The sequence below is a fragment of the Rhinoderma darwinii genome, chromosome 10 (assembly GCF_050947455.1).
Source record: "Rhinoderma darwinii isolate aRhiDar2 chromosome 10, aRhiDar2.hap1, whole genome shotgun sequence".
Classification (NCBI taxonomy): domain Eukaryota; kingdom Metazoa; phylum Chordata; class Amphibia; order Anura; family Rhinodermatidae; genus Rhinoderma; species Rhinoderma darwinii.
The window spans coordinates 74,766,215-74,787,815 of record NC_134696.1 but is presented as its reverse complement, the minus strand read 5'-3'; the positions used below and the strand labels follow the sequence as shown (position 1 = coordinate 74,787,815).

At 45.1% G+C, this 21,601-nt stretch overlaps 1 protein-coding gene across 1 annotated transcript in view; it reads right to left on the bottom strand.

The window, feature by feature from the left end:
- Positions 1 to 21,601, bottom strand: part of ABCG4 (ATP binding cassette subfamily G member 4) — a 365,340-nt gene that overhangs the window by 324,847 nt on the left and 18,892 nt on the right. Inside the window, exon 2 of the mRNA XM_075840823.1 lies at positions 3,183 to 3,452. Within this exon, the coding sequence (XP_075696938.1) occupies positions 3,183 to 3,408 (226 nt within the window). The 5' untranslated portion in view covers positions 3,409 to 3,452. The remainder of the gene's footprint in view (positions 1 to 3,182; positions 3,453 to 21,601) is intronic.

The following is a 21,601-nucleotide window of genomic DNA, read 5'->3' as shown; positions in this document are numbered from 1 at the left end:
TTTATTTTGTTTCACCTATACAAGCCGCGTGGCCAAAACCTGCATACCAAAACTGCTGAACCCCGCTGTGCAGTACATTACCTCTACCTGTACAGGCACCCTAACCAATGGGTAATTAAAAGGTATATTACAAAAAAGTGCAAGAAAAAAATAAACAGGATCTTAGGGCCAGTTCACTCGCAGAAACAGCGTCAGAAAACGCGCCAAAAACGGCCGAAAATGCATCCCGCAATGGAGGCGGAGGCGTTTTTTTCCTGCAAAAAACCGGCTTGCAGGAAAAAGAGGGGACATGCCCTATCTCTGGGCGTTTACGCCTCTGACCTGCCATTGACATCAATGGGAGGCAGAGAAAGCGTATTTCGCTGTATTTTATGCCCGCGGCGCTCAATGGCCTGAAAAATGCTACGAAAAACGCTGCGAAAATCGGCATGCAGGCAGAGGAAAATCTGCTTCAAAATTCCAAACTGAATTTTGAGGCAGATTTTCCTCCTGCAAAAAACTCAGTGTGAACCCAGCCTTAGGCCTTATTCACACGAACATGTGCGTTTTGCGCGTGCAAAAAAACGCTGCGTTTCTTTGCGTGTTGCAGTTGCGTGTGTCATCAGTATGTACTGCGTGGCTGCGTGATTTTCACGCATATGCCATGCTTATGATACGCGGTTTTGATGTTTAGGAAAACAAATTAAGGAAGTGCTTTTATTTTTTCCTTCATTTCTTTATCTACTGTTGCGCGAATCACAAACGACACACAGAAGTGCTTCCGTGTGCCATGCGTGATATTCACACACCCATTGACTTCAATGGGTGCATGATGCGTGAAAAACGTAAAGTATAGGACATGTCGTGAGTTTTACGCAGCGGACATATGCTGTGTGAAAATCACGGACTGTCTGAATGGCCCCATTCACTTACATAGGTCCGTGCGATGCGCGTGATTATCATGCGCGTATCACGGACGTAATACATGTTCGTGTGAATAAGGCCTTACTGATTCTAAAGGAGTCAATAAATGGTTCATATTACAATGTTACCTCTTTTTGTAATGACCTTTTTTAAAGAGCCCATTTATTTTTTGTTGACTCTCTGTTGGACATCTCTTTTTTCTCATTTCCTTGTACTATATTATACTACTATTATATTATAATTTATATTATTCTTTATTCTGTGTAAGTTTTGTCTCTTTCACATGGCAGAATTTTGGGCAGTATTTTTGGTCAGTATTTGTGAGCCAAAACCAGGAGTGGGTCCAAAACAAGAAAGAATTGTAAATCTTTCCATTATACATTTCTCTGTTTAGATATTTCACTCCTGGTTTTGGCTTACAAATACTAATGCAATATACTGACCAAAATACTGCCATGTAAAAGAGACTTTTGCATGTAGAATTATTACACGTCCTGTCTGTTCTGTTATAAAGAGTAACTGCACTTCCATGAAATATTTGATATGTCATAGAGACATATTAGTTTGGATCGATGTGGGTCTAAGTGCTGAGACCCCCACAGTCACTGAAATTAGGGTGCAGAAGCGCCTAGCTGAGTGCCTTCCATCTTCAACTGTGACCAGCGCTCCTTGTCAGCCTGAAGACAAATCCCATAAAACGTTCTATTTAAGCCGTCTTCAGCCTAACAGCTTCGTTTCAGCGATGGTGGGGTCACAGCACCCAGACCCACACCAATTTCAAACTTGTGATATGTATCTATGACATATCAAAAGTTTGATGAAAGGGCAGTTAGGCGGGATTCACACGACCGGGTCCCGCCCGAGTGCCGGCCGGTAAAATCGTCCATTTTGCCCGGCCGGTTTGCATAAAGTTTTGCATCCGTTCCGGGCCGGGCAGATCTGAACAGTGACATCAGCGGCAACTCCTGAAGGGGAATCCCCATGTGTTCGGGGATTCCGCTTCAGGAGTTTCCCCTGATGTCACTGCCCAGATATGGACAGAGACATCAAGCGCTCTGTCCAGGAGCGGAATCCCCGAAAACACGGGGATTCCGCTCCTTCAAGGAGCTAAAGTGGGGCTAGTACATAGCAGAGCGGGGAGATACCTCCCCGCTCTGCTATAGTGGCGTCGCTACAGTAGTAGCAGCTGCTAGCGGCGCCATCGAAGGTGTCGCCGGGCCAGGGCGCTTTTAAAACAAGCAGGGGAAGGGAGCCAGCGCAGTGCTCCCTCCACCTGCTGTACACCCCGGCCCTGCCACACAGTGTACAGCGTAGCCATTCGTCCGAATGGCATCAACTCCTCCTCCTCACATGCACTCTGTGCTGTGAGGAGGAGGAGACAGAGCGCAAGCCACGGAAAACCCGGCCATCACTCGAGACACATTCCGGTCATGGCTGGGTATTACCCGGCCACATAGACTTCTATGGGAGCCTGGTGGCCGGGTACCCGGCCGAAAATAGAGCATGACCTATTTTTTGACGGCCGGTTTTCCCGGCCGTCAAAAAAATCGATCGTGTGAATAGCCCCATTAGGGGTCTATTATTCCTAATGCAGCCGGGTGCCGGCCGATTTATGAACGGCCGGCACCCGGCCGGGAAAACCTGTTGCGTGAATGAGGCCTTACTCTATAAGCATTTTGCACTGCTTTCATTAATCTATTAATCTATTTACGTGGACCATCATTCAGACTTACCCTCTGACGGCCGCGGCCATGGACGTCTGTGTTCTCGGCGGCATCTCCCTCCAGGGAGACGCACTCACTTCCAGGTTCTGAGACTGTTTCCCGCAGGGCGTGCGCGCCCACGCGTGCATGGCCTTAAAGGGCCAGTACTTGTCCAGTTGTTAAAAATCAGTAATTAGCTCTGAATGCTGCTGGACTATAAAAATGGCTCTGCCCACTTCATCTTTGCCTGAGCATTTTTGTATACCAAAAGTTTGTCTTGTAAATAGTCTCCTAGTATTTTCCAGTTCCCAGTGTTACCCGTTCCTGCTGCCTGTACCCTGTATCCCGTGCTACCGTGCCTCTGTGCCATCTACAGTGAAAGTCAAGTCGTGTCTTCCGCTGCATCTACTGTGCCATCTACAGTGAAAGTAAAGATGTGTCATCGCTACTGTCTACATTGCCTCAGGTTCCCCTTTTTGGACTATAGACATTGTATTGTACCTAGTTGTCCAGCTGTTATCCCGCTATGCGGTACGGCCCAGTGGGTCCAGAGCCCACGCCGTGATATTCACTCACCTTTCTTCCTCCAACATGGTCCTTCTCTTACAGAATAAGATAAATCTTTGAACTCAATATCCACAGATGACCGCTTTGGAAGATGGCAGAAGCGTCTTGCATCCGTAATGTGATTTTCCACCTTTTTCAGGTGGGTGGCAAGGAGAGTTGTGTCCTGTAAGTGCTGACAGGTGTCATCCTCAGTTGCATTTGAGTCCTGAACTGTAGAGGGTACCTTCTCTGCCATATGTAAGCTGGTTGGTTTTCAAATAGATGCCGACTACTATAATCCTGAAATCATTAAAGCAGATATCCTGATTTTTAACATATAGTAATTTGCTCAACACAAGTATCTTTTACAAATCACTACATCAGCACTGCAAAACTCTACACAGTGCATTTTTTTAAATAAAACTGTGCAGTATACTCAGCAGTTTCCAGATACTCAACATCATTGAGAAGCCTAGATTATTAATTTTTGATGGTGGAGTACTTAGAACTGTTATGAAGCACTGTACATAAATTATTAGTGTTTACATTACCAACTGGTTTATATTTATGCATGTATTTTGTAGTATTACGACAAAGCACGTGACGTATAAAACAACCAGTATGAGCCAAAAAGCAGCCAATTCATTGTTTTTAGCTATACTCTCAACTTAACTCTGGTCAAGGTGTAATAAATATTGGCGCAATCCTGGACAAAATATATTAGACTGCAGGTTTGATAGGTGTGTCAACTGACACCCTTCAGTTACTTATCCAGATCTAAATCCATTAGTTGTATCGATATATCGGAGTAAGTAAGACACAAATGTAAGTAAGACACAATGCTTTGTATACCCAAAACCCTTCTCTGGTTTATTGATAAAATGCAATTACAATAGTATCAAAGAGGAGTAGGCTTGAGCTCAGCCAATCACTTACACATGGGACGTTGGATCTAGCTCAGCCAATCACGAGCAAGAACAGGCTTCTTATGGAAACTTACTGTAAGGCTGGGTTCACACGAGCACATTAACGTCCGTAATGGACGGACGTATTTCGGCCGGAAGTGCAGGGAGCCGGGCTCCTAGCATCATAGTTATGTACGATGCTAGGAGTCCCTGCCTCTCCGTGGAACTACTGTCCCGTACTGAAAACATGATTACAGTACAGGACAGTTGTCCTGCAGAGAGGCAGGGACTCCTAGCATCGTACATAACTATGATGCTAGGAGCCCGGCTCCTTGCACTGAGTTCGGTCCGGGACTTCTGGCCGAAATACGTCCGTCCATTACGGACGTTAATGTGCTCGTGTGAACCCAGCCTAAGACAACAGCTTCTCATAACAAGCAATGTCACCACAACGTCATCAGGACTGATGGTCATAACAAAGAATGATAATAAATGCGTTCCCAGACAGTATGAAACATTCTGCATGACAATAAACGATAAACATGAATATTCAGACACGTAGTGGTTCAAATCGCACCAGACTTAGACCTTATTTACACGAACGCTGCGCATCTCGGACGTGAAAAACTGCAGTTTTTCACGTCCGAGGTGCATTTGTGCTCAGCGCTGCGGGACGCGATGTCTATGGAGGGATGCGTGATGCACGAAAAGAACTGACATGTCCTATTTTCGCACGGACCCTTCACACGGTCCGTTGAAACAACGGCTGTGTGAACGGCCACATGGAATTACATAGGTCCGTGGGACGGACGCTGTTTCAACGGCCGTCCCACGGACGTTTAACACGTTTGTGTAAATAAGGCCTTAGTAGGTGCATGAATAGGGTCTCAACCCAATCATAACGAAAATAAGTATTCGGCACACAATGCTGTATTTGAAGAAAATCTTGTTTTTACTTATGAAAATAACGCCAGAGGCTTAGTGCGATGTTTCTGTCATTGAATGACCTTCATCAGGCAATATAAACGATTTTGTGACAATATAAACGATTTTTAGAAAGCATTTTGTGTCGAAAAACTTATTTTCGCATGAATATTCAGTTAGGCCTCATGCACATGACTGTAACCATTTTTAGGGGTCGGCCAGCAGCGGAGTGTCACTCGCAAGCCGCCAGCAAATCGCGGGCCGTGCACATGGCAGCGTCCATTATTTTCTATGTAACAGGTAATAGGTAGGAAAAGACCCAGCAGGCTGGCGGGCATTGAAATATCAAGAAAAAATACAATTTTGCGGTTAAGCAAAAAGAAGTGCCTTTATTACCAGCCAAGCTATAATAATATGTATATGTTACAACATAACTTTTATTAGTTAGGGTTAAATATAGTTAGGACAAACAAGAATGGATTTAAAATTTAGCCAAAGTTCACTGACAGTTGTGAATTTTGCATCAGTCAGATGCAATCAGTATATGATGTAATCTGTCTATGCATGTGTCACCTACGCCGTCTGCAGAACGCCGGGTAACACAGATGAGTAGCGTCTGTGTCTATGTCAGTGAAAACTCTGAGATTTTAAAAATAATAACGAATAACGGGGGCTTCGTTATTATTTTTAAAACCTCAGAGTTTTCACTGACATAGACACAGACGCTACTCATCTGTGTTACCCAGCGTTCTGCAGACGGCGTAGGTGACACATACATAGACAGATTACATCATATACTGATTGCATCTGACTGATGCAAAATTCACAACTGTCAGTGAACTTTGGCTAAATTTTAAATCCATTCTTGTTTGTCCTAACTATATTTAACCCTAACTAATAAAAGTTATGTTGTAACATATACATATTATTATAGCTTGGCTGGTAATAAAGGCACTTCTTTTTGCTTAACCGCAAAATTGTATTTTTTCTTCATTATTTTCTATGAGCCTGGACCGCAGAACACGACCGTAATTAGACATGTCCGTTCTTCCTGCAGTCCAGGCTTCTGGGCCATGCATTGACCTTGGAAACCACGGTCGTCTGCATGGCCCCATAAATATGAATGGGACCACGATTCTCCCGTGGATTTTCGTGGGAATTTAGGCCGCAAAAGCACGTTCGTGTGCATGGGGCATAAGTCCCAAGCTAATTTCACATAACAAGAAATGGTAAATATTTAGCTAAGAATGGTAAACATTTGAGTGTCCAGACAATCGCAGCATACATTTTATTTTACAGAGAAACAGATGATTCTTTAACCCCTTCCCGACCGCCCTCCGTCTACAATTACGTCTTTTGGCGTATGCTAAAACATTATTAGTAAAAAATAAAGTTATAAAGTTCTCCCTAAGGCCCCATGCACACGAACGTAAAAATGCCCGTAATTACGGGCCGTAATTACGGACGCCTAGACTTCTATTGGCCACGGGTACCTCCCCGTATGCTTACGGGAAGTTGCCCGTGCCGTTGAAAAATATAGAACATGTCCCATTTCAGGCCATAATAATGGCACGGGAAGGCCCATAGAAGTCTATGGCGCTTCCGTAATTACGGGTGACTACGTGTGTGTGCCCGTAATTACGGGAGCGTTGCTAGGCGACGTCAGGGGATAGTCACAGTCCAGGGTGCTAAAAGAGTTAAACGAACGGCAGTAACTCTTTCAGCACCATGAACAGTGACCACCGATCACAATATAGATCAACATGTAAAAAAAATAGAAGTTCATATTTACCCAGAACCCCCTGCTTCTTCCTCCAGTCCGGCCTCCTGGGATAACGTTTCAGCCCATGTGACCGCTGCAACCAATCACAGGCTGCAGCGGTCACATGGACTGCCGCGTCATCCAGGGAGGGCGGGCTGGATGTCGAAAGAGGGACACGTCACCAAGACAACGGCCGGGTAAGAATGAATTTATTTTACTTTTACTATGAAAAGGGCTGCCCCTTCTCTCTATCCTGTACTGATAGAGAGAAGGGCTGCCGATTAGTGCAGTGCAATTTTGCAGTGAAAACGTGCCCGTAAATACTGGTGGAATACTGGTAACACCGGACCCGTATTTACGGGCACGGGTCCGTAAATACTGGTGCAATACGGGTCGAATACATGTGACCAAGGACCCGTATTTACGCCAGTATTTACAGGAGGAAAAAAATACGTTCGTGTGCATGGGGCCTGAATGGGATTAAAAAAAAAAAAGTAACAAAAAAAGTAAATAAATAAAAAAAGTCCCAAAAAAGTCATTATTTTGCATAAAATATATTTTATTGCCCCTACATTACATAAAAACAAAAAACCTACACATATTAGGTATCTACACGACCATAATAACCTGAAGACTTAATTTAACGGGTTATTGAGCGTGAAACGTGAACGGGACAAAAAATAAACAAGAAAAACCATGCCGAGAATTGCTTTTTCCTATATTCGCACCGTAAAAAAATAATTTTTTTACCCCCAAACTACTACTACTAAACAAAAAACAAAGGAGTACATTTTGTGGACCAATTTAGAGTTATCTACTCTTTTTGTATTTTTTGTTTAGTAGTGTCATTCTATTAATTTCAGTAATTACTGACACCATATTGTAGGATATACAGTTCAGTTTTTTTCTTAAATCTCATCGCTTTATTACCAGTAACCATTTGAATGTGTGCTGTGTACCAATGTCATATCACAGTAAGGGCATGACCACACATGGCGGAATTCCTCCGCAACTGTCCGCATCAATGCCGCACCTAATCCGGGTTGCGGATTACGGCTGCGGATCTGCACAAAATGTGCAGAAAATTGATGCGGACTGGCCGCTGCGGACTGCAGGAAAAGTGCTTCCCTTCTCCCTATTCAGTGCAGGATAGAGAGAAGGGACAGCACTTTCCCTAGTGAAAGTAAAAGAAATTCATACTTACCGCCCGTTGTCTTGATGACGCGTCCCTCCTTCGGCATCCAGCCCGACCTCCCTGGATGACGCGCCAGTCCATGTGACCGCTGCAGCCTGTGCTTGGCCTGTGATTGGCTGCAGCCGTCACTTACACTGAAACGTCATCCTGGGAGGCCGGACTGGAGACAGAAACAGGGAGTTCTCGGTAAGTATGAACTTATATGTTTTTTTACAGATACATGTATATTGGGATCGGTAGTCACTGTCCCGGGTGCAGAAACAGTTACTGCCGATCGCTTAACTCTTTCAGCACCCTGGACAGTGACTATTTACTGACGTCTCCTAGCAACGCTCCCGTCATTACGGGAGCCCCATTGACTTCCTCAGTCTGGCTGTAGACCTAGAAATACATAGGTCCAGCCAGAATGAAGAAATGTCATGTTAAAAAACCAATACGCTCCGCACCACACATAACATGTGCATGACAGCTGCGGACTTCATTGCGGAACTTAGAATCTCCATTGAAGTCAATGGAGAAATTCCGCCATGAGTCCGCAACCAGTCCGCCACTGCTCCGCAACAGACAGAGCATGCTGCGGACACCACATTCCGCTCCGCAGCCTATGCTCCGCAGCGGAATTGTACGCATCGTGTAAACGAACACTGCGAAATTAAAGTGAAAGTCAATGGAGAAACGGCTCCGCTGCGGATTAACGCTGCGGAGTGTCCGCAGCGGAATTTAAGTGAAAATCCGCTATGTGTGAACCCGCCCTTACTCTCTCCGTGTCTTCCTCTCCCATAAATGCATTTTGTACTATTCTTCAAAATGATCCATACATTGTAAAACAGATCTAGCTATAAACTTCTGTATACCAATATGTGAACTTTGATTTATCTCCACCTAAGCCTAGGAGAGATTAATATTGAATGTATATATTTGTGGATTTGATCTTACTTTTTTTGATTTCTGTGTATATTAATTTTGTAGTGTCTGAAGAAGGTCGAATGTATAGACCGAAACGTTAAACCTATTTTTGGATTACTACTTTTCGCTATATGTGAAATAAAATATCACTTATTGCATAATTGGAGTGAAGAGTTTCCATTTTTTATACGTTGGCGTGGAAGCCTACTCACACACGCTTGAAACACAGAGTGCTGCGGGATCAAGCGTCTTTTGACGCTTTTTTTTACGGCCGGTTTTAGAGCTGTTTTTCTATTGAGACAATAAAAAACAACTCCAAAAATGGCTCAAGAAGTGACATGCACGTTTTATGGGGTGTTCTTTTACGCGCCGTTTTTACAAATGCCGCATAAAAAAACACCAGTGGAAAAAAACACTGTTTTTCCTATTGAAATCAATGGGCAGATGTTTGGAGGCATTCAGCTCCCCCCGTATTTTTAGCCATTTTTCTGGGCGTTTACGGCACGAAAAACGGCTGAAAATAAGTTGTGTGAACATACCTTAATTCTGCACAAATGTGTGTGCTATAGCCACCAAAAGTATTTATCAATAGGCTTTATTAAAATAAAAATCTCACAGCCCGTTACCCTATATAAAGTGAATCTGTCATTTTAATATAAAGTAAAGCCATTTTTGTAAACTATTATTAAAATCAGTACAGCAGAGCAATGCTCCCGGCTTCCCCATCTCCCCCCGCAGGAGTGACAGCAATCTATCTATAAACTTTCTAAAACAGAGGCTTCAATAACGCAGGACTCACGGGGAGGTGGTGCAGACCCGAGCTTATTACAGCGGAATCAGATCTGGCCATCTGCCCAGTGTGTAATGTGTATAGGTGTTAAATGTCTATATGTTTGTCTAATGTATATGTGTGTGATGTGTATGTCTGCAATGTGTATATGCATGAGTAATGTGTCTATATGTGTAAGGTCTTACACATGAAGTACGCAGGCTGTAGTTGGGTGCCATATATACAAAGGTTTTCGCCCTAGAAGCAATGTTTACAACTGTATGCATGAATCCTATGTATATTTGTGTATAATGTTTGTGTGGATAGATAGATGATAGATAGATAGATAGATAGATAGATAGATAGATAGATAGATAGATAGATAGATAGATAGATAGATAGATAGATAGATAGATAGATAGATAGATAGATGATAGATAGATAGATAGATAGATAGATAGATAGATAGATAGATAGATAGATAGATAGATAGATAGATAGATAGATACTTTTTATGTATACACACAGTATAATATGATATTATTTCTATGTAGAGAATGTTGTGGTACTATTTATATGTACAGTATTTGGTGGTGTTATTTGTGTACTGTATATGGTGGTATTATTTATATGTAGTGCATATGGGTGCATTATTTATATATAGAGTATATGGCAGTATTTTTTATGTGTACAGTATATGGTGATGGTATCATTTATATATACAGTTTATCTAGGTATTATTTATATGTACAGTATATGGAGGAATTTATGCTTATAGTATATTGAGGTAATATTAATGTGTATAGTATATGGAAGAATAATTTATGTATACAGTGTATGGCAGTATTATTTATCTATGCAGTATAGAGTGGTATTATTTATATATACAGTTTATGGCAGTATTATTTATATATACAGTATATGGCGGGATTATTTGTATACAGTATATGGTGGTTTTATATGTACAGCATATGGCTGTATTATTTATATGTACAGTGTAAAGCGATATTATTTATGTGTACAATATATGATGGTATTATTTATATATACATTATAATGCAGTGTTATTTTTGTCTACAGTATATGGAGGTATTTATATATACAGTATATGGCAATATTGTTTATGGGTACAGTAGATGAAGGTATTATTTATGTGTACGGTATATGGTGATATTATTTATGTGTATACTATATGAGGGTATTATTTATATGTACACCACAGTGACATTATTTGCACCGGGATGTATAAGTGTGGTATTGTATATACTTTTTAGTCCCAGTCCAGCCCCGAGTGTGACATAATGCTTTTAATAATAGCTGACAAAAAGGTTGCATATTTTTGCAAGCATAATGGAACCGAAGCTGTAATACTCAAATGTTGCATTATGTAGCAGAGGGCATACATGTATCATGTATATATTATTATGTATGGCATCATAAGACCGTCCAAAGTATGCCACTATACAGAAAATCATCCAATGGCATAACTCATCATCACTAACCTATATGCCTACAAAAACAAGATGAGACAAAAAACACCAGTAGTGGATAAAATGTCACAGACTTTATTAATAATTGAATTCAAGACAAATAAAAATGAGTCAGACAATGGAAAGGACAGCATCACTGCGATAAAAAGTATGGGATATTATAATTGTATGACAAACCCACCAATGTGAGAGTATTAATCATAGGTAAAGTGCATAGTGAAACAAGGGGATAAGGGGCACATAAAACAAGAGAATAAGCAATAATTTTTTCAGTATCAAAAAGACCAATCAAAGTTACAAGTTAGACCTGCATCACAATAACCAGTGGCAATCTATATCAGATAGATAGATAGATAGATAGATAGATAGATAGATAGATAGATAGATAGATAGATAGATAGATAGATAGATAGATAGATAGATAGATAGATGATAGATAGATAGATAGATAGATAGATAGATAGATAGATAGATAGATAGATAGATAGATAGATAGATAGATAGATAGATAGATAGATAGATAGATAGATAGATAGATGAGAAACAAATGGTAGAGAATCCAAAATATAGGATTTTGCTATGTAGAGCAAATACCACTATTGTATTGATAAATCCCTACATCATATAAAAGTATTGTAGGGGGTTGCTCAATACAATAGTGGTATTTGCTCTTCATAGTAAAACCCTATTGCATCATTTAAAGGGGTATTCCCAAGGGGTTACTGTGATGGGCACATGTAACTTTGCTTTGCCTACCTGATATTGAAAAAAATTCTTGCTTATCCCCTTGTTTTCTGTGCCACTTATCACATTGTTTCATTTTGCACTCTACCTATGATTAACCCCTTCCCGACATTGTTGTGTGGATACGTCATGGTAAGCCAGTGCTTCCCGCCATGTACTTATGAGGAGGTGGCGGTGGTGCCACCCCCCGATCGGTACGATTTGTCGGTCTGAACAGACCAACCAATCGCATCCATGGCAAGTATTTCTAACACCCTACACCAGCTCTGCCGACCTCATTCCGGTTAGGAAAGGTGAGCAGAGCTGGTGTTCCAGCCTGTGAGCTGATACTTACCAGTTCTGAGGCCTTCTCGTCTTGTGACCCTGCTGAGATGTCTGCATCCGTCTGCTTCCTGCTGCTGTGTGATCACCTCTGTTGTTATCATCATCATCTCTGCTGCTGCTAATAATTTTTTTTTAGCAGCAGCAGCAGCACTAGTTTTGTCCCAAAATTTCCCATCCCTGTACCTCTCCCACTCTGTTTCGGCACTGCAAGAGCTCTTCAAACCTGACATGGTGCCTAAAATATATTCTAATAAAAAGCAGACCCCGAAATCCACTAGGTGCTTCAGTCCATAAGCAATCTAGGGCCACAAGTGGGATATTTCCTAAAACTGCAGAAGCTGGGCAATAAATATGGAGTTGTGTGTCTCTGGTAAAACCTTCTGAGTTAGAAAAAAATGGATTCAAAATGTATATCTGCAAAAAAAATGAAATTTGTAAATTTCACCTCTACATTGCTTTAATTCCTGTGAAATATCTAAAGTGTTAAAAAAAACCTTTCTAAATGCTGTTTTGAATACTTTGAGGGGTGCAGTTTTTAAAATGGGGTGACTTGTTGGGGGTTTCTAATATATAAGTCCCTAAAAGCCACTTTACAAGTGAACTGGCCCCTATAAAAATTGCCTTTTGAAATTTTCTTGAAAATTTGAGAAATTGCTGCAAAAGTTCTATAAGCCTTGTAACGTCCTAGAAAAATAAAAGGATGTTCATATAGGGGATGTTAATTAGCAACAATTTTGTGTGGTATAACTGCCTGTCTTACAAGCAGATACATTTAAATTTAGAAAAATGCAAATTTTTCGCAACATTTTGGTGTTTTTCACAATTAAATACTGAATGTATCGAACAAATTTTGCAAATATCCCAAAGTTCAATGTGTCACAAGAAAACAAACTCAGAATCGCTTGGATAGGTAAAAGCATTTCGAAATTATTACCACATAAAGTGAAACATGTCAGATTCGAAAAATGAGGCTCTGTCAGGAAGGTCAAAAGTGGCTGCAGCAGGAAATGCGTAATACTACCACCAGTGGCGTAACTACCGCCGTAGCAGCCGTAGCAGCTGCTACGGGGCCCGCGGCATGAGGGGGCTCGTGTCGCCCGCCGGCACGGGCCCCCACCATGGCCGCAGGCTCCGCTAGCAGCCGCTACGGCTGCTACAGCGGGACGCCACTGATCACTACGGCAGAGCAGGGAGGTATCTCCCCGCTCTGCCATTAAACAAAATCCACAGGATATCCACAGGATAGGGGATACATGTGTGATCGCTGGCATTGATAGGGAGAACGGGGGACTGAAAGTCCCCTGAAGTTCTCCATCACAGACCTCGGACTTCCGGGGTCTGTGTCGGCAGCTCCGTAGAAATGAATGGAGCGCCGGTCGCGCTTGTGCGCATGCGTGACCAGCGCTCCTTTCATTTTTATTGAGCTGCCGACACAGACGCCGGAAGTCAGAGGTTAGTCATGGAGAACTTCAGGGGACTTTTAGTCCCCGTTCTCCCTAACAATGCCAGCGATCGCACATGTATCCCCTATCCTGTGGATATGGGATGCATGTTATTTGTAGGACACAACAACACTGTAGGTCGCATTTTTTGGGTGGGATGGGGGCGCTGTATGGTGTTCCCTGCAGGGGGGCACTGTATGGCGTTCCCTGCACGGGGGGGCTCTGTATGGCGTTCCCTGCAGGGGGGGCGCTGTATGGTGTTCCCTGCAGGGGGGGCGCTGTATGGCGTTCCCTGCAGGGGGGGGCGCTGTATGGCGTTCCCTGCAGGGGGGGGGCGCTGTATGGTGTTCCCTGCAGGGGGCGCTGTATGGCGTTCCCTGCAGGGGGGCTGTATGGCGTTCTCTACAGTGGGGTCTGTATGGCGTTCTCTACAGTGGGGGCTGTATGGTGTATGGTGTCATACACCCCCCTATGGATAGTGCCACACATAACCCCCTATAGATAGCTTCATTGGGGCTCCCTCTAGGAGTGGTATCCCCAGCCAGAGTGTTGCCGATGCTCTGGCCGGGGATTCCTCTCCTCGAGGAGCCCCTCACCTCACTGTCCATATATGGACAATGACGTCAGTGGTACCTCCTGGACAGGAATCCCTGGCCAGAGCGTTGCCAACGCACTGGCCGGGGATTCTTTTCCTGGAGGAGCCCCAGACTTCACTGTCCATATATGGACAGTGACTTCAGGGGTCCTCCTGGACCAGAATCCCTGACCAGAGCATTGCCGATGCTCTGGCCGGGGATTCCGCTCCTAGAGGTAGCATCTGTTGCCACTGTGCATATATGGATAGTGACGTCAGGGGCTACTTCAGCAAAGGATTCCCCGGCCACAGCATTGCCGACGCTCTGGCCAAGGATTCAGCTTCTAGAGGAGGCCCCTGACATCACTGTCCATATATGGTCAATGCTCTGCAATGCTCTGGCCGATCCGGTACAGGAGGAGCCCCTGACGTCACTGTCTGTATGTGGACAGTGACGTCAGGGGCTCCTCCAGGTTAGGAATCCATGGCCAGAGAGTCGGCAAAGCTCTGGCTGGGAATTACACTCCTAGAGGGAGCCCCAATGGAGCTATTTATGGGGGTATTCGTGGCACTGTCTACAGGGGAGTGTGTGGCGCTATCTATAGGGGCTGTGTGCAGCACTATCTACAAAGGGGGTTTGTGGCACTATCTACAGAGGGCAATGTGGTACTATCTACAGAGGGCGTTGTGGCATTATCTACAGAGGGCACTGTGGCATTATCTACGGAGGGCACAGTGACATTATCTAGGGGGTGGCACTATCTACAGAGGGCACTGTGGCACTATCTACAGAGGGCACTGTGGCATTATCTACAGAGGGCACGGTGGCACTATCTAAAAAGGGACAGCCCAATCTTGACATTATTGGGCCTGCCAAACTATGCAAATTGAGCAGCCAGATTGCATTTAGCAACACTTAAACAGGAAAATTTGATAATTAAAATAAGCACGTGGAGTAAACTTGCAAATTTCCGGTAAGTTTAAACCTAGCGCTGTTATTATAGTAATGCAATATTGTTATAGTAATGTACTATTGTTATAGTAGTTCAAATAACTAATTTATTAAAAATAATTTTTTAATTGTATAACATTTGAAAAAAAATGGGGACCGTCAACTTCACATTTTTTCTATGTGCGGCCCATTTACCTGGCCGAGTTTGAGACCCCTGCTCTAGACTATAAGTATGCTTGTATAAACATAATTAAAATATATTCACTTTCTGTGCTTCTATTCAATTACCAAAGTATAATTAAATTGTTATTTTACCGGTTAAGGACTAGGCTGTTTTACAGCTAAGTGACCAGAGAAAATGTAACAATTTTGCTATGCGCTTCTTTAGATGACTATAACTCTGCAGGTGAATAAAGTTCTTCTTTGAATTGTACACTCTTTTTAAAGGACAGATAGGGCTTTGTTTTAGTGGCATTTGTCAGTATACATCATTTTTATATTTTTCTCTAAAGTGGGCAAAATTGGAAAAAAATGCAAGAATTTAGCAATTGCGTCAGTTTTTACTAGCATTTTTCACACACAGTATAGACCACGGACAAAATTCATCTCCTTTCACATTCTTCCACTTCTCCCGTGTATGGGGATACCAAATATGTGTGCTTTATTCACTGTGCGGGCATGTGCCAGGGCTTGGCATAAAAGGAGGCTTTTTGGCCTTTTCGGTCCAGGAATTTTGAATTTGACTTTATAGCCGCATACTGTTTTCTGGGGGGTGTAATGCTGCTGAAACATTAGAATCACCCCATAAATTACTTCATTCACACAAGCAGACCCCACAAGGTTTTCTTCAAGGGGTTTATCATATTTTTAGAAGGTAAGTTTTCTTCTGAAAGTTTCTTGAATAAGATGGAACAAAATATTTTTTTTTTAGCAAATGCGTCAGATTATGCTAGCATTTTTCGCACATAAAATGAACCACGGACGAAATTCATCTCCTTTCACATTCTGCCACTTCTTCTGTGAATGCGGATACCAAATATGTGTGCCTTATTTATCACATAGGGATCTAGGACGACTTACGATAGAAGAAGCTTATTTCACAAATCATCTTTTTTCAAAGCTGGTTTTACAAAACTCAACAGAGTTTCTATAACCAGTGGCGTAACTACCGCCGTAGCAGCCGTAGCGACTGCTACAGGGCCCGTGGCATGAGGGGGCCCGTGTCGCCCGCCGCCACGGGCCCCCACCATGGCCGGAGGCTCCGCTAGCAACCGCTATAGCTGCTACAGCGGGACGCCACTGAACACTACAGCAGAGCAGGGAGGTATCTCGCCGCTCTGCCATTAAACAAAAGACATGTATCCCCTATCCACAGGATATACACAGGACAGGGGATACATGTGTGATCGCTGGCAGCGATAAGGAGAACGGGGGACTGAAAGTCCCCTGAAGTTCTCCATCACAAACCTCGGACTTCCGGGGTCTGTGTCGGCAGCTCCGTAGAAATGAATGGAGCGCCGGTCGCGCTTGTGCGCATGTGTGACCAGCGCTCCTTTCATTTTTATTGAGCTGCCGACACAGACGCCTGAAGTCAGAGGTTAGTCATGGAGAACTTCAGGGGACTTTCAGTCCCCCGTTCTCCCTATCAATGCCAGCGATCACACATGTATCCCCTATCCTGTGGATAGGAGATGCATGTTATTTGTAGGACACAGTATAGGTCGCATTTTTTTTGGGGGGGGGGCTGTATGGCGTTCCCTACAGGGGGGCGCTGTATGGCGTTCCCTACAGGGGGGGCGCTGTATGCCGTTCCCTGCAGGGGGGGCGCTATATGGCGTTCCCTGCAGCGGGGGGGGGCAATGTATGGCGTTCCCTGCAGGGGGGGCGCTGTATGGCGTTCCCTGCAGGGGGCGCTGTATGGCGTTCCCTGCAGGGGGGGGCGCTGTATGGCGTTCCCTGCAGGGGGGGCGCTGTATGGCGTTCCCTGCAGGGGGGGCGCTGTATGGCGTTCCCTGCAGGGGGGGGCGCTGTATGGCGTTCCCTGCAGGGGGGGCGCTGTATGGCGTTCCCTGCAGGGGGGGCGCGGTATGGCGTTCCCTGCAGGGGGGGCGCTGTATGGCGTTCCCTGCAGGGGGGGCGCTGTATGGCGTTCCCTGCAGGGAGGGGCTGTATGGTGTTCCCTACAGGGTGGGCTGTATGGCGTTCCCTACAGGGGGGGGCTGTATGGCGTTCCCTACAGGGGGGCGCTGTATGGCGTTCGCTACAGGGGGTGGCGCTGTATGGCGTTCCCTGCAGAGGGGGGCGCTGTATGGCGTTCCCTGCAGCGGGGGGGGGCGCTTTATGGCGTTCCCTGCAGCGGGGGGGGCGCCGTATGGCGTTCCCTGCAGGGGGGGGCGCTGTATGGCTTTCCCTGCAGGGGGGGCGCTGTATGGCGTTCCCTGCAGGGGGGGCGCTGTATGGCGTTCCCTGCAGGGGGGGGCGCTGTATGGCGTTCCCTGCAGGGGGGCGCTGTATGGCGTTCCCTGCAGGGGGGGCGCTGTATGGCGTTCCCTGCAGGGGGCGCTGTATGACGTTCCCTGCAGGGGGCGCTGTATGACGTTCCCTGCAGGGGGCGCTGTATGACGCTCCCTGCAGGGGGCGCTGTATTGCGTTCCCTGCAGGGGGGGCGCTGTATGGTGTTCCCTGCAGGGGGGGCTGTATGGCGTTCCCTGCAGGGGGGGCTGTATGGTGTTCCCTACAGGGTGGGCTGTATGGCGTTCCCTACAGGGGGGGCTGTATGGCGTTCTCTACAGTGGGGGCTGTATGGCGTTAGCGCCATACAGCCCCCTCTGTAGAGAACGCCATACAGTCCCCCTGTAGATAACGCCATACAGTCCCCCTGTAGATAACGCCATATAGTCCCCCGTGTAGATAACACCATACAGCCCCCCCTGTAGATAACGCCACACAGTCCCCCCTGTAGATAACGCCACACAGTCCCCCTGTAGATAACGCCACACAGGCCCCCCTGTAGATAAGGCCACACAGTCCCCCCTGTAGATAACGCCACACAGTCCCCCCTGTAGATAACGCCATACAGTCCCCCTCTGTAGATAACGCCACACAGTCCCCCTCTGTAGATAATGCCACACAGTCCCCCTCTGTAGATAACGCCACACAGTCCCCCCTGTAGATAACGCCACACAGTCCCCCCTGTAGATAACGCCATACAGTCTACAGGGGGGGCTGTATGGCGTTACCTACAGGGGGGACTGTATGGCGTTATCTACAGGGGGGGCTGTAAAAAAGGCACTATCTTCAAGGGGGGGTTGTGTGACACCCAGGGGAGGGGGGCCCCAGTCAAAAGTTTGCTATGGGGCCCAGTCTTTCCTAGTTACGCCCCTGTCTATAACACTTCCAAAATATCTGCTCTTAAAGCAGTGATCCCAAAATATTCATCTAGGGGTATAATGGGAATTAATTTTTTTGGGCTTCCTAAAATAAGAAATTGCAGGTTCATGCAAATAAAGCTCTCCAGCAGATGAACTTTAGAAAATATGCAAACATGACATCCACCCCCCACCCATTCCCTCCTTCACCCCTGGAGTAAAATCATTGGTAAAATAAAAATGTAATGTAGAGCACATATATTTTCAACAAATTAACTAAAATCTAATAATTCAGAACAGTGTGGTATTTTTTAAAACATGGGTGAATGCACAGGCCTGGTTGCGAGGGACAGAAATATCAGGAATCTTTGCGGTGCCTGTCTTTTCTGCAGAAGTGGAACTTTTTCTGGGGGTTGCTTCTAGTTGGTGTTGGGGGAATGCGAGTGATGAAATGTCTTTCAGTCAGTCGTTTGACATCCTCAGACTGGGGGCATTCTCTGGTGTCATGAACGTCAAATATGAGGCCTTCAATAATTTTCTCCTGGAAATCCAGGTATGTATCTCTGCCTGTTTTTTTTATAGAGCACAAATGAATTGTGGATTGCCACCTGTAGAAGATAAATGGTACCAGGTTTTTGTTCTGCGTTTTACTAAATAGAGCTGTAAATCCTGGTTGCTTAAATCCACCCCCCCCCCCCATGTACTTGTTATATTCGGACACGCTCACTGGTTTGTGCTTGTCCGATGTTGCCCCTCTTTCCCTCACTGCCACTGTTCCTGCGGTATGAATCGTACCTTAGTACATACACATCTTTGCGATCCCTGTACTTGACCGCCAGCAATTCCTCAGATGCATAAGCACAGGAGTCCCCCATTACCATGCGCTTCCCCACTAAATGCTGCGGAACACCAATTCGGATTTCCGCATGGTACCACATGCCCCAGTCCTTGCAGCATGCAAATGCCTAAACAGCGGCACACTGGAATAAAAATTCTCTCAGTACAGGTGGTACCCCTTGTGAAGCAGAGGCTGCATTATCTCCCACACTATCTTACTGCTGGTGGAAAGATCAGGGGGGCATCCAGGAACATTTATTGTGCGGTCCCGCCCTTCATAAATTCTGAAGGCGGTGGTATATCCTGACCCGCTTTCACACAATTTATAAAGCTTAACGCCTTATCTTGCCAGTTTGGAATGTAGATATTGGCGATAGCTAAGTCTTCCAAGGAAGTTGAGGAAGGATTCGTCCACACTTACATTCTGCTCAGGGGGGTAGAGTTGATCAGTGGTCTTATTTTGAACAACCGATCGCAGTTTGCATCGGTCCTTGGGGGGCCTGTGCATTGTAAGTGAAGTGGAGGAACCTCATTATTGTCTCATAAAGAGACCTGGGCATTACTGCAGAATAAACTGGGGTAGCTTGGGCGGGTCTTGTTGACCAGTAAGACCTAATGGAGGGCTTTTTAACAATACCCATATTTAGGATGAGCCACAAAAATGTTTTTAATTCCTGCAAATTTGTGAGCGTCCAATGTCTGGCATGGGTGGATAAAGGTTTCTGCCTTATATACTGAGCGGCATATAAATTAGTTTCATGGACAATCATATTTAGGATGTCATCAGTAATAAATAAATGGAAGTAATCCATTTGGACATTTGTATTTGTATTGTCCACAGTTATGCCAGGAGTGGCAGTAAATCCGTGGATTCTAGGACCAAAAGATGGAGCAGGTGCCCATACAAGAGCGCTATTAGGCCCTGCGCTTTCATGTTCTGCAGTTTCACCTGCGTCAGGGATAACATCCCCTGAAGATGAACCCGAAGTAACGCTATCATCGTCACTGCCTAAAACAGGTTCCATCTCTGAAGCCATCTCTGATGCGGGTTCAGAATCTGACCACAGCATCGTGTATGCCTCCTCAGCGCTAAATAGCCTCCTCACAATAATGTCACTAACACTAACTAAACAAACAATTTTTTTTTTGTTTTTTATAAACACCCAAACTAACTGGTATATATATATACATTGATATATATATATATATATATATATATATATCAATCTACACTACCGCACAAAAAAATAAACCGCTATTGATATATATTATATATATATATATATATATATATATATATATATATATGGATATATATATAGAATTATATATTCCCTACCTGCCTATTCTAATATAATAAAAGATAGAAAGGTAAATATATAGAAAAAAAAGATAGATGGATAGATTGTATAGATCAGGGGTCTCAAGCAAGCGGCCCAAGGGCTGCATTCAGCCCCTGAGGCTGTCATCTGCGGCCCGCGGGACACAGAGCCGCTAGTATCAGCTCTGCTCCGGTACTCTGTGAAATCCCTGACATCGCTGTCCATGAATTTACACGCAATGTCAGGGTCTTCCCCAGAGCGGAGTCCCGGGCAGAGCGCTAGTATTGGCTCTGCTCCGGTACTCTGTGAAATCCCTGACATCGCTGTCCATGAATGGACACGCAATGTCAGGGACTTCCCCAGAGCAGAGTCCCGGGCAGAGCGCTAGCATAGGCTCTGCTCCGGGACTCTGTGGAATCCCCTGACATCGCTGTCCATGAATGGACGCGCAATGTCTGGGGCTTCCCCAGAGCCTGAGTCCCGGGCAGAGCGCTAGTATAGGTTCTGCTCTGGGACTCCGGAATCCCCTGACATCGCTGTCTAGGGCTTCCCCAAAGCTGGACAGTGATGTCAGGAGCACAGCTGGAGTCCCAGTAGGAGCGCTAGTAGCGCTCTGCCCGGGACTCCAGCTCTGGGTTCGCCCCTGATATCTCTGTCCATATATAAACAGTGATGTCAAGAGCAGAGCGGGAATCCCAGGCAGGGTGCTAGAAGCGGCTCTGCTCCGGGACTCCAGCTCTGGGCAAGCCCCTGACATCACTGTATGGACACTGATGTCAGTTGCTTCCCCAGAGTTCAGGAGCAGAGCCTATATTAGTGCTCCGCTCTGGAACACTGGCTCTGGGGTTGCCCCTGACATCACATTCTGGTCCAGGAGGATCCCCTGACGTCACTGTGTATGAACAGTGACATCAGGGGCTCCTCCAGCAGAGGAA